This window comes from Drosophila obscura, unplaced genomic scaffold, assembly GCF_018151105.1.
Source record: "Drosophila obscura isolate BZ-5 IFL unplaced genomic scaffold, ASM1815110v1 contig_73, whole genome shotgun sequence".
NCBI lineage: Eukaryota > Metazoa > Arthropoda > Insecta > Diptera > Drosophilidae > Drosophila > Drosophila obscura.
In genome coordinates this window covers 624,702-639,303 of record NW_024542865.1, presented here as the reverse complement: position 1 = coordinate 639,303, position 14,602 = coordinate 624,702, and the positions used below count along the sequence as shown (strand labels likewise).

Here is a 14,602-nt window from a genome sequence, read left to right as displayed (position 1 = left end):
TGTATATACATATGTGAATATTGAGGAGTGCGAGTGGAGTACATTTCCGCTTCCTGATCTTCATCTGTTGATTTAAAATCTACGCCCAAGTTTACGCGGAGAGCCTTTACTGTGCCTCCATTTAAGGCTGTCCATACATATGTACATATGGTATGTACATATACATATGTATGTATGTATGTATGTATGGTTGGGCTTTGTTGAGGAATAAAGGCAACGATATAGTCGAGTTAGCTTGATCTATGCCCCTCCTCGGGTCGTGGCTTTAGACGTCATAAACTTTGCGGCGAGTATTTTATGTCCCCGGCTATACTGCTGGCTGCTGGGTGTTGGGTGCTTCTGCTTCTGTTCATGCTGTTGTTGTTTCGGTACAGTTGCCCAGCCACATCAACTCCTGGAACATAAGCGCGGAAGCCCGGCAATGGCAATACTCCTAGGAATAGCAATAGCAATGGGACTGGGTTCGAGCCCCCCCCCCCCTGGAGGAGCATCCGAGTGTGGCAGAGCAAACTTAATTAGTGCAAGTTAAACAGGCCAAGTTGTATAAATATTCCCCGGCAGCGGAAACTTTCCCTGGCACAACAATGGAATGCTGCGTATCCCTGTGTGTTCCTTCCCATCCCTCCCCCCGCCTCTTCACCTGCAGTCCCTGACAACTCTGTCTCGCTTATTCTCCACGTCTCCCCTCCCTCTCTCAGTCTGTATTGACAAAGTGGAGCAACAGATGGATGGGATGGGATGGGCTGCCGGCTGCCTTCTCGGGCTGCCCTCGACTCTGGTAATCATAAAAATGTGTCACGCACTCCTGCATCCATGAACCCTCCTCCCTTCACTCCCCTCCCCTCCCCTTCCCTACCCACCCTATGGAATTAACATTCTCCTCTAATCCAAGTCCCGTTCCAGTTGCAGTTTGTGGGCGTGTGCCATTGGGCAGGGATTTACGCCAACAATTTGTTACAAATTCGTCTGGCATAGTCGTTGCTCTTTCCTCCTCTTTCCTCCTCTGCCTTCCCTCTTGTGTGCTCATTCCTTTTCTTTCCTTTGCATTAAATGAGAAGCAAATCATAATGACAAACAAGGGGCGGGGCCATCTGGCGATTTGCACCAGCAATTTTGGTGTTCTGCTTTGTATACCCTTGCGGAGCGTGCCAGGAACCCTACTGCACCATCCTATACCTACTTGCCATACCTACTACTATACCCACAATATATTTTCGCATCCTGATCCCACTGATCATTCATGCTGGACCAACTACAAAAGCGCAGCTCTGCAAGGGCATCCAGGCTTCTGAGCTATGTATATCCTCTATCTGTCAAGTTTGGTGTCTGCACAAGGTCATAAAAATAAAGGTTGCAACTGCTGTTTCAGCTTCATTTTTCACCCGGTTCCGTTGGAAGGCAAAAGTTCGGCATAAAACTTTAGACAGCGGAGAGCGGTTAGCACTCGAAAGAGAGATAGAGAGAGAGAGAGAGAGAGAGAGAGAGAGAGAGATGGCAGAAGGAGTGGAAGGAGGGAGCTAAGAGCAGGGCGTTGCATTGTTGGCACTTTATAAACACCACGGACGACAACAACTGACATAGCTTTATCCCGCACTTCCCCCCGCATATCGCCCTTCTCTCCGTGCACTGCTCCATCTGCACCTCCTGGCTGAGCTTTTTTAAACCAAACACTTTCTAATTGGGTTCCGGGCTCTGTGTTCTCTGCATTAACTTTTATTGCAAGCCAGGACTTTTATGTGTGTATCGGGGATGAGTGAGAGGGAGACCGAGACCGAAACCCGGTGCGGTACAGTGTACCACTGGGTGCTGTGTAATTACGCGCGACAAGTGCCACGCCCAGCCATCATGCCAGCACACCCGCCCACACCCATTCGCGTCACGTTTAGCTGCAGTCAAATAAACGTCAGCTGGAATAGTCGGTACAGTCACAGTCACAGTCATAGTCGCACTGGCACTGGCACTCTGGCACTCTGGCACCCGCACTCAAACCACGACTCGAGCTCAGCTAGAAGTACGGCAGATAGGGGAATAACAGTTTATGGACAGTTGAATGGCTGAAGGGTGGGGGATGGGGATGGAGGAACACTTAAGTTCTCTGCCAGGGAGACAGACCAACGAACGAGCGAGCGAGCGAGTTAAGCTTTCGGCTTCTCTCTCTTCCTTGGTTTGGGTTTTACGCACTTTTTACGCAGCAATATCTGCCTCATTAGACGCTGCCTGCAATTAAAACGGGAAATGTTCCCCTCTCGTAATCCGCTATTCCACACCACGGTGTGGGGTTACCCATCTGCTTTGAGTGCAGTCGATGGCGATGCGTGGGGGAGCGGAGCCCAGGTAAAAGTAAAAGATTCCACCTTGTTTATCCAAGCTCACCAAAACTTTGCCAAGCAGCAACAGCAGTCTAGCAAAAAAAAAAAAACAACATTTGGTACAGAAGGAGCACGCGATAGATTCGACTGTGAGATGCCTCGCAACGATGTACAAATGTGAGTTGAGGATTGATGTTATTTTTAATGCTATCACGATTCGAGCACGAGTCGAAGAATTCAACATGAATTGGATTTCTGATCTGGCGCTCCATGACGCTGCTCATATGTACACATGTACATATATAAATACGTATACATACATATGTACGTAACTATAATGTGTAAGGTATTTTGTTGCATGTATGAATCTTCCCATGAGGCTGTACTTATTTACAAGTATACATAAATTATCATATATTTATTTGTCATCTTATGCAAATGGATTATCTTCCTAGGCCACACACCCCCATCAACACTCCACCACCCCCTGTCAAAGACACATATACACATCCCTAGCTCCTACCACCCCATAGGCAGCCCGCACAACACCTGAAGTAATTAAATAGTTGAAATAAGGCCGCTCTAATATTTATATGCCATAAATTAAGCAAACAAAGGCACAGCGCAGACGACCCCCACCCAACCGAAGGTCGAGATGTAGTGTGAGGAGCGGGAGGAGCAAGACCAGAGTCAGAACTAGTGCCAGAGTACCAGAGAAAATAATATGGATGCGTTGGGAACTGGAAGGGACAGTCTTGTCACTGACTGCGCGTTCTGACGTTGAAGAAGACGACGAGGACAGGACGACGACGACGACGACGACGACGACGGCAAGGACGACAAGAACGACAAGAACGACGACGACGCGTTGACACGTACGCAAAATAAATTTGTTAAGAACGCAATAAGAGTGAACATTTTGCCGCCATTTAAGCGTGATAAATTATTGCGGAAGGGCACAGCAGACACGGGGGGAGCGAGGGAGAGTGAGGCAGCTCTAGCTCTCTGTACGCAACGTCTTATTAAATTAAAATGAAATTTAAACTTGATCTTGTGCGCTCTGCTCTGCTTTGCCAGAGCTTTGGGTTTCGGCGGCACGACAAAGTTTTGCGCCAAAGGGGTCTGAAGCCCATGGTGAAGCCAACGGCCGTCGGCCTCTGCTGCTCGCTCTCTGTCCCTCCGTCTGTGTGTGTGTCTGTCTGTCTGTCTGTCTGCCCGTCGACAAATTGCCCATCTCGCTGAGCACCGCACCCCTCCAACCGTCTCGACGCGAAGTGCCACAGAGCTTAGAGGGCTGGCGAGCGAGCTACCGAGGGAGAGAGAGAGAGGTGTGGTGAGGTGAGGCGTGGCGTGGCGAAGGGACGAACTGCAGCGCAGGACAAAGTTGTGCTGCGTTTGTCTAGCCGTCAGAGTCGTCAAAGCTTTCAGCAGAAGTTGTACAAAAGGCAGAGAACGTTGCTCAAGGGGTACTTAGGGAAGAGGGGAGAAATTGGTCGCCTCAAAGATATTTAAATATTTGTTTGAGTGTCGGTGTGTGTGTTTGTGTTTGTGTGTGTGTGTGTGTGTGTGTGTGTGTGTGCGTTTGCTTGTGTTTGTGCATACATAAATCTTAAATAACAAGCAATAAATGCTCCTCCACAAGTCCTGGGCACTTTCTGGCGATTTGCATGTCCATGCAGCCCGCCCGCCGCTGCATCGCTTGCGCTCTCTTCCCGCATTTATTCTCTTGCCAAACTTTTAATCAAAATGTGCGGCACACTGTCTGCCAGCTGAATGCACTTGAACTTTATGCTAAAGAGAGTAGAGCGTGGGGTGGCAGAAGAGAGCGAGAGCTCTTGAAAATGCATTTAATTCTTTGCTCAACGAGCAGACAACGTGCCCAGAGGAAGCAATGGGTCGCGGCCGGGAATGTGAGGCCATACAGCGTCAAAGTCTGTCAGTGGATTATCAGAGTCATCATCGCTACTTGCTACTTAAAGGATTGCTCCACGCACATATGTATGTACATACATATGTACTGGACTGGGCATCCATCCTGGAATGTTGATAAACGGATTCGGTATGCTTTAAAAAATAAGCAAAATATTCAATATAGAGTGCGGTATGCTCAGATAATACTCAGCTAACATAAAGTGCATACCGATATAAATCGTATTGGTTTGATCTGTTGAGTTTTCGGCCCAAGCCTATGCATACCTGAGCTCCGTCCACAAGGACTACAATATAACCAATTTGGGGGGTGGTACTATCTATCTAAACATTCCTATATCTACATATATACATATACATATGTATTTAAACATATGCATGTATTTTTGTAGTAAAGGTTAGCAAAAACCAAAGCAACACAAGAGCAGCGGCCTGGACTCGGAGCATGTGAATTTGTTGAAATTTGCATAAATAAAATTGGTATAATAAAATGTAAACATTTCGCTAAGCAAATTGTTGGTCCCCTTAGTTCCATCCACTGCCAAGCGGGCAAGGGGTTCGCTCCCTGAACCACCACCGCCACCATGGGGACGAGAACAAGGATGAGCTAACCAATATTTGTCGAGTCAACAAATTTACATTGAAAGCGAGAAAGGGCACGCTTCTTTCCTCCGCCGCTCCTGCCCTTGACTTGGAATTGAATTTGGCTGTACGCGTTCTTTGGGGGCTACACCATCCCACAATCCCACCATCCCACATCAGAGCCTTCCCACTCTGTGCATACTCGTATGTATATGTACTTACTGCACTGCGCCTCATCCGACTTGTCCTCGCAGTCCTCGAACATGTCGCAGCGGTAGTGCGGGGGAATGCAGTAGGTCTTGTTGAACACGTACTGTCCGCAGTTCAATTGAGGCGTCTCGCACTCGGGCGGGGCTGCAACCGAAGATCAAATTGAATTAGGGTTAGAGTTAATAGAGTTAGAGTTATTGTTCCCATTACAATATGTACGAGTAAATAAATGTTTGGGCATTCCATAACTATTTTTCCTCATTGGGTAACGAATTGTTACTACAATTGTATACAATTGTGCTTAGTGGCTATTTGCTGATGGACACTTACGACATGACTGCATCTCGTCCTCGCCGTCGTCGCAGTCCTTCTGGTAATTGCAGACCCAATGGTGCGAGATGCATTTTCCGTTGTTGCAGCGAAACAGATCCGTGGGACAGTCCGCATTGCTAACGCCGCTGCTGATGATGCCGTCCAGGGTGCCGCCGCTGCTGGTGCTACTGCTGCTGAGGCTGCCGCCTAAAATGAATCCAGATGGGAGAGAGTGTGAGAACAGAATGCATTTCCCTTTCCCTCTCTAGGGAAACTTTGTAATATCCCGATATTTTATAGCTTAAATGCTATCTAACTACATATCTACCCCTGGTACAATCTCTTTTATTTTCCACACTGGACTGGATCAACATCAGTCCGTACCTTTTTGATTCATTAATCCACTGAGTCAGTGGGATTGATTGCCTTTGGTGACTTTATTAATCCCGAAATAGTAGTCGGAATTGGGAATTGGTTTGGTTGGTTAGTTTGTCATTTGATTTAACCGCAATTTGCCCAAAAGTTTGCTAATAACGCACGGCTCTCACGGCTGACTGTTGCGGCCGACTGTGGCAGTAAACAAGCTGCCAAGTGGCAGCTGCTGGCAGCCATATAGGGAACGGCGGATGGGCCCCCGCCCATCGGGTGAGGGGCGGAAACAGACAACAAAAGACTGTCATAAAATGGCAGCTGCAAGGCGCTCGGGCCCACAACTTTTGTGGCTGCCAAGACGCCATGGCTAATGGCCTTGTCACACACACACACAACCACACACACACACAGCCATACACATGAGAGAAAAGCAGCAGAAGACGAGACGTTAGAACGCGACCGGAAATGCTTAGCTGGGATTTCTTCTCGGTTCTCGGTTGGGCCAGGACACGACGCCTTGGAAGGACAGAATGGTAAGGGAATGCAGGGGGGGAAGAATGAATCGGAGTGGAGCGGAGAAAAGGATGCGAGCACGGACAGGATGGGGTTGGGGTTGGGGTTCGGGTTCAGGGGGCCTGAGCGCTGACAATGTCATTTTTTCCGGCTACGTGCACTTTGCACGTGCCCAAGTTCTTGCGGCCAAAAATACCAACAGACAGAGAGGAAGAATGGGCACAGAGAGAGAGAGAGGGAGAGATGGATCGACTGACTGTTGCAATTGCTTTTCTTTTCATAGCCTTGAGGAGATTTACCCAGCAATTATTTCCGATCGCATCGGCGATTCATATTCTCCTGATGTGCTATAAATGCAGCCCGCTGATATATTCTCATCCTCTGTATAGTACAAATATGTGAAAGATCGGTCTTCAGGGTATATCCTCTGGTTTGCTTACTGGCTACTGATGCAGATTCTGTTTCGGTTGCCAAACAGAACTTATAGAATTATACCAAAGACTATACAATACAAAGATGTTGCACGCTGCTCCGAGCCGAACTTGAACTGCATCGAATTGTGTCGAGATAGAAAAAGACTAAGGAGAAAATTTTGAGGTGGTTTTAGGGAATTTCCAGGCGGATCCCAAGCGTCTAAATTCTCTCGCAACCACTGAGTTAATGGTGCCTAGAACTGAGTTCAAGAACAGATTAATATCGAACAATGTTGTATAGTTCGGTTGCCGTATGAGGAGGATCGACAATGACATTTCAAGTAAACCCCAGAGCTGAGTTGTCTCCTTGAGTTTACCAATAATACCGCAGAACGCGTCGCGGTGCGCCGTTCATAAAGCGACAGTTGCGAGTGGTTTCGTGGTTTGGTCTGCCTTCTGCTCCGCCACACAAACAAACAAATATACACACACACACACACAGGACACACGTACACAGAGTGTTACTTCGCCCGTGGGATGCACTGAACAGCACGGCACGCCCAGGCACTCCCAGGCACGCCCCCTCGCTCTGCCTGGGCACAAACTTCAGGTCTAATTATGCATCTAATTAGTGAGTGCATTCTCCGTTTGGCAATTCATGCCGAAATTATTTTTGCCGCTTCTCTGGAGTAATAAAAGGCAAACCGCAGACGACAGCCAACACTCCCCTACCCAACAATAACATACCCATACCCATACCCACACCGCACCACACCGCACCACAGCTCGCAATTGAATTCAGAACATTTTAAGGACTCATCGCATGCCTTCATGTTTTATCACTGAATAAAATTCACATTTCAGGGGATTCCCCCATAAATTCACTTGGCGCTCGCTTATAAGCAAGTTGTGATCAGGGTTGAAAGATTTGCTTTTAGGCATTTATACGACTAGGCCTCCATAAGCCCCGCTGGGACAAGGAACTGTAAATCGTTAAAAAATTACCTTGTACTTGAAATAATTTTAAAGGATTATTTGTCCCGTGTCCAGGGTGTTCAGGGTACACTTCCGTGTGCCTGGGACGAGCCTGCATCTGTTTTGCACTATGTAGATATGTGTGTAAAACGGTATAGAAACTTTCGACTGCTTTGTGCTGTTTCGTGCTATTTTCTTCCTGGCTTGTTTCTTTGTTGTGGGGAAAAATCCTCAACTTGGAATAGTTTTTGGCTGCTGCCGAAGAAACTATTTGTTTGGTGGTCAGAAACACCCAGAAACTCCGTTGGATGCACGTTTGCCACACAAACACAAAAGTTGTCTGGAACAGCCCATTATATTGGTGGAAAGGAAGAAGAGGGGCGACCAGGAGTCCAATCACAGGGACTAAATCTTAGTCCCTGTTTCAGCAGCATTTTGCAGCTCCCATATCCAGCTTTAACTTTCGGCATTCCCCTTCAGCCACGACAACATTACAATGCACGTTATTAAGTATTATGTTGTTGGTGTTGGTTCTATTTGTTTTTACTGTTATGGGCCATGTTATGGCATGTCCTGGCTGCTGGCTGCTGGCTGCTGTCTGCTGTCTGCCCGCCCCTGTATCAACGGTTTTAAGAGCTTACAAAATATTTTGTAATTTTGTCACGTTTCAACTTTGGCGACGTCACTTAAAATTACTTTTAACAGCAACAAAAAATACACCGAAGAGGAAATAATGTTTGTCTGCGATTTTTCTTTGCTTTCCTTTCTGGGTAGCACTGGACTGGGGTTAGTATCTCAAACGTAGATGAATGTAAAGACGGATGCATAGATAGATGGATATTTGGATGGATGGATGGATGGATGGATGGATGGATGGATGGATGGCTGGCTGACTGCAATGATTTCCCTGACATCCTTCGTGTCCCTGAGTTTGGCACATACTGCAACCCCAAATGGGGGGAGCAGAATGCGTTTAGAGAATGCCCGGCTGCAGGCCAATACGCTGTCTAACAAAAAAGCTCGCTGGCAATCTGAAAGGTAAACAAAATTCGGAAAGAGACCTGCTCTTGCGTATCCCCTTGGTATGCCTTTTGACATACTTTAACCCTCCTGAATCGTCTGTCTACATACTTTCCCAGTCATTTAATGGCTCTAATTTAGTGCCCCCTAAGCCAACATGCAGTTGGGAGTTCCCTCCGCAGCCACACTCTTGAATAGTCGCCCTCTCTGAAGCTTCTGTGGCAGAGTATTTCAGAGACAGGCAGGCATAAATCAACGATTTGACTGGGAGCAGAGAGGAAGGATTTGAATCAAAGTATTCATTGAATCTATCCCTTCAAATAGTACCATTACATCTCTGATACTGTCTGTGCCCTCGGCCAGGGCTGGGCGAGAGCGGCAGAGGGCAGTGGGTAGGGGGCAGGGGGCAAGGGACAGGCGACTGATGCCACCAAAAAGTGCAAGCCGCATTCAGATTCCCTTTGTGTGCTTTTCCGCTTTCTCTGGGTCTCTGTCTGTCCCTGTCTCCGGCTCTGTCTCTGTCGCTGGCCCAGTCTGGATTTTCCATACATTGATTACCATGAATTTCCATTACTCACTTTAAGGGAGAGACGGGGTAGCTGGGACGCGGGGCAGTGCCGCAAATATGGCAGTCAGACAAACGCATTATGGCCATGTACATGCTCGTGGACTAGTAGGGAGGCGTGGAGCGGAGTGGACTGGAGTGGAGTGCAGAGGAGGACTTCTCGTGGAGATTCATCAATGAATTTATCAGTTTTTATAGGCAATTTATTATTTATTGATGGCCATGGAACGAGGAGGTGGCAGCTGGCAGCGGGACGGGCAGTGGGTCGCAGAGGGAGAACTCGAACGCGAAGTATCCATCTCCAGCCTCATATCCCCCGTCCATAGCTTACATTCAAGAGCGAGACAATAACTGGCAACAGCTTTTAAAACTCCAAACGATTCTCTCTATCCAAACCCTGCTTCCATCTGGCTGTTCCCTTTTACCCCCCTCGGCCAGTATACTCTTTTTTTCTGGGTTTTGAATAATGGCGAATGGCAGGCAGTTTGGTCGGGTGGAGAGTGCATTTGGCAGTCCTAAAGGAGAGGCACACAGCCAGCCAAAAAAAAACAATAAGCCAGAATCGCATACAAGAGGCGCACCCGACCCGACCCGACCCGACCCGAGTTCGAAATACAGTGATGGTAATGTGAGGTACAAAGGAAATTTAAAAAGCAATAGCAATTTCTGTTTAAGTTTGTGCTTGAGTAAAAAAGACAAGCAATGATCTGGTAGGTCTAGTTTGCTACATTTATCCACATGGAACATTAAATATTAAATGGGGCTAGACCGAGAACTAATACATAAGTTACAGCCTAAAATTGTGCAAAGAATGTAGAGCAGTTACAGCCTGCCCAGAGATTCAGATCAAGGTTTACCTACAGGCATATATGCAAATGCACAATGTTTTTATTTGGATTGCAATTTGTTTATGTATCCCATTTAGTGTCTCATTATCATTGTGTCATATATGTATTTACTCCACACTGGATTAGTAGTCTTGGCCACATCTCAGTTACCGGATGTTTGCCAACGGGAAATTGTGCCACATGCGGGTATCGATGACCACAGCGATCGATGATGTAGGCAGAGGCACAGGCAGAGGTACAGGCAGAGGCACTGGCAGAGGCAGGCCCCGCTTAACCCCAGACTGCGGCACTGCCGCTGCCGGACCGTGATTTTCGTACGTGATTCGATGGGACGGAAAATGTACAGCACAGCTGGGACAGATGAGGCGAGCAGCGTGTGATTAATTTATAATATTAAATAAATAATTAATTGCCCTGCAAAATGCGCCATAAAATGCATATTCCGGCATTAACTTATAAATAAATTCGTGACACTAAATCACATGACAAATTTTCCAGCATTGAATGTGATAAATTTCAAAGTGCCACAGCAACAAAAAGTTTCAATAAAAATCGCACCAATATTTATGCAAATGCATGTTAAAAAATACACAAAAAAAAGAAGATTTTCAGTAGCAGAAGAAGCATACATAATACTAATTTATATACATACATACATACATATGTATAAGTGCGCATTAAAAATGTAAATAAATAAAACATTTGTGTGGCTTAACCTGGCCAAAGACCAATCAGAAGCCGAAAAAATAACCCTAAGAATAAAATAAATATAGATTATAGTCAAGCATTTCGACAACAGGATACCCGCTAATCACATTATCATGTCACGAAATAAATAGTTACTTCTTTAATTGCAATAAGAGAGAGCCTAATGAGCCCAATGAGAGCCTAAAACGAATGTGATTCCGCCGACTTGAATTTGTTGGCCCAAACCTTAGTTTCCCCTCATTGAAATATTATTAAAACTATTGAAATATCATATAAGGTTTCTCTATGGATTTTTAGCGAAATTCTGGAATACAAAATCTCCCAAGAAAATAGTTAAGTTTTTTCCTTTCCCTTCTTGTCTTATGGCTATGATGGTTCCTAACAGTTGGATAAATAAATACAAATTTGGATATACCTTGCCAGGGAGATTTGGAAGCGCTTCCCGTTGAGCGTCTCATCCACGTGCGTACGCGCATACAATATACCCCTTGTTTACCAGCATCGACAATACGACTAAAGAGATAAATAAATATTGGGACAAAGGACAAAAAAATAACAAAAAAGGACAACAGCAAAACTTGCAACTTGAACAAATAAATAAAATGGAAAAGGACCTAGGGGAAAAAAAGATGACAAGTGGTAGGGCGGGCGGCTGTTAAAAGAGGGGCGGAGTGCCCCGAGGGTGGCAAAGAGATGCCGTTAATTATGCCACCAAAGTGAGATTCCTTTTTTAACGAGTAAATTATTATACGCTGTCATGCAAATAGTTGCAATAAAAAAAGGAAAGCTCAGACACAGACACAAATACACACCCACATCCACATACACATAGACACACACACATATACAGAGGCAACTAAAAGTGCATCCAGGCGCCAGAGCATGGCCATAAAAGAAAGGCTTGAAAGGTGCCAGGGGCGAGTGGTGGTGGCCCACAACTGGGATAATTGCATGCTCAAACCCAGCCCTGCCCAGACCAGACCAGACCAGCGCAGACCCAACCCAGCCAAGCCACATCAAACCACAGCCTGGTCTCTGCCGCTCCTGCTCCTGCTGTCGCGGCCACTGCCACTGCCACGTCCTGGGACTCATTTGTATGCACACAGGCGGCCTATTATTTTTAGCGCTGACGTGGGCGTCGTCGCTTACGCTTCGCCTTCTGCTGCTGGTGCTGCTGCTGCGGCTGCTGCCGCTGCTGCTCTTGCTGGCGCTGGCGCTGACGACGACCACCGAATGGCTGTGAAGGGTTAAGTCGACCGCCACAACAAGCCAATGGATGCGGATGTGTGGAAGAACGACGCTGACGGTAACGGTGACGTCGAAACGAACAGCGTCCAGACCGCGAGGGTAGCGATAGAAGTTCCAGACAGGGAAGACAGAGAAATGCATTTTTGGATCGAAACAAATCCAACGACCAAATGCTATCACATGGTACGACATACTCGTATATTCCATCAATATCGTCAGATTTGTGGGCATGTGTTAGATGGATTGTATTAGTGGAATTTATGAAATTGCTAGCGATGGATCTGCATCAAGAATTTTCGACATAACGCATGGCTGTTGCAATTAAATTAAATTTATTTTTTTATTTATTTCGACTGAATATATTGGTTGTCTGATCTTTGGGTAGCTGTCGATGGGTATGGGTAAGGCTAAATTCTGTTATTTTATTTTTCAGATACATATGTTAGCCGAGTGCTGCACAACCCCCCCTCGACGGCACCCGTCCCGCCCACACAATTTATTTTTGATGACTTTACGCACATTCAATGGGCGAAAGACGACTGAAAAGTACTTCAAAGAACCTGGAACTGGTCCTGGACTGGACCAACTCGACCAACGCACATATTAATAATAATCCCCCCGATCCGCGTCACAGCAGCGAGTTAAAAGCTCGCATAATTAATGGAACGCCACACGTAAAATACGGAAAACAAGAGAGCAACGAAAAAATGTTTCCCAAGAGAATACTGAAGGGAGGGCTCCATTTAAATGCAAATAATAGCTTGATTGTTGGTTGGCGGAGGAAGCGGAGGGACACATAGGTAAGTGAGAGACTTTTATCCAGATCTGCATCAGACATCGCTCTATGCCACCAACATCAACATCCACATCATCATCATCATCATCATCATCATCATCGTCATACAGTGGTAAAAGCTCTAAACAATTGCGGCTTAATTTGTTTGTCAATGACTCTGCTTCCTGCAGAGCCTTGACAGCCAATAAGAGGAGGCTGCAGCAGGTGCATGAAGCTACAAACTTCGTGGAGAAAGGGGGGGCAGCAAGGAACAGCATTGGCTCTACGTGCTGCTGCAGCCAAACAACTCTCAAAAGTGCCTCCATAAACACGTATAACAACGAAAGCAATAAACACGACATCCAGAGCAAAAATGAAACGATAGGTTGTCTGCGGTGCCCAAAAACTCTTCCGAGTACTCTCTTCGCGGCCTGACAAAAATCTGGTCAAAACCAGAATACCCCCAAGCACAGGGTATGGCAAGGAGGACGAACACGGGACCCGTTATGTGACACACGGGAGAAATTAATGCCTGCCAAAATGCGCGCCATAGCAGGCAGCCGGCTGCTCTCATTTCGAGCTCTGTCTCGCCCCGCACTCTGCAGCACCCGCACCGACTGTCGCTCACTTCGGCACGTTCTCCAAACAGCCGCCGTAGGGATTGGGACGGGCAGGAGGAGTCAGGCGGCGAGCCAAGGCCTCTGCGAATAACGTGTTAAAAGGAGAATAGCGCCAGCAAAAACAAAATCAAAGCGAGCTTTCGCTGCCCAGATTTGTTTTGGCAGCCAAACAACTTTAATGTACTGTAAAACAACGTAGAAGGAGAGCGATAAAGAGGGACATCATCTCCGATTTAAAATTTTATAGAGGGGCAACGATGAGCATGGGGCAGAACAAAAGGAATGCACCCTAAGATGTCAGAATGCCTAAATTATAGGGAAAAAAAGTCGGAGAAGCAACTGGAAGTAAACTGGGATGGATCCTATGCTACACAAAATTTCGCGTATTTACTCGTAAATTTTAAATATTTGTTTCCAATTGCATTGTTGAGATTTTCAGGTTTTAAAGTAGATTTAGTTAATTGCAGGAGAATTTCAGTCCCGCGAACCTTTTTTGTATTTGCATCTGCATTTTCTTTTCTGCTCATTCAATTTGTTTTTCTTTTGCCCCAAATTTAAAGTTGGCACAAAAGGAATTTTGCTCGCTTTTATTTCTGCTTGGGCTTACTCCGCGCTGTTGCTTTTCTGTGGCTTTCTGTGGGTTTATTACGGCTTCCTGCTGCCGTTGCTGGTGAAAATCCTTTTGTGCTGCCCAGAGAGACAATGGCACTGGCACTGGCAGTGACTCCACTCGGAGCTGCATTCGTGTGCATACTCGTATATCCAAAAACACAACAGAATTCAAGAAAACTGAAACAACTTAAAGTGTGACAACGAATGGGCACAGATCTTGGCTCCAATTCGCCTAATGACCTTCAGACGGGGCCTGCTTCCTGGCATTGTCTAAGAAAGTCCTTAGAACTTGGCGAACTTTTAAGATGAGCAAGAAGCCCGCGGAGGCAGATTCAAAAGAGGATCAACCTTTAAGTTTGAAGTTTGAATATTAATCAATCAATCTATATAGATTCTATCTATCTTTAGGTGAGTGCGAGTTCCTTGTCTCTGCTCGTTTTCCCCTATGTGGGCTCTCTCTTCTTTCCCCCTTTAGTGCACCTTCTTCCCCACTGCGTCTGTCGCTGCTGGTTCCGGTTCCGCTGGAACATTTGTTGCGACAATAATTTGAATTCGAAACGCGTTCAAAATGGAATCACGCGCACTTTGTCC

The 14,602-nt window shown here is 46.4% G+C and overlaps 1 protein-coding gene across 1 annotated transcript in view; it reads right to left on the bottom strand.

Moving 5' to 3' along the window:
* Positions 1-14,602, bottom strand: part of LOC111065122 (low-density lipoprotein receptor-related protein 2) — a 116,347-nt gene that overhangs the window by 16,772 nt on the left and 84,973 nt on the right. The window contains 2 exon segments of the mRNA XM_022353117.2: positions 5,043-5,174; positions 5,361-5,549. Coding sequence (XP_022208809.2) covers positions 5,043-5,174; positions 5,361-5,549 — 321 coding nt within the window.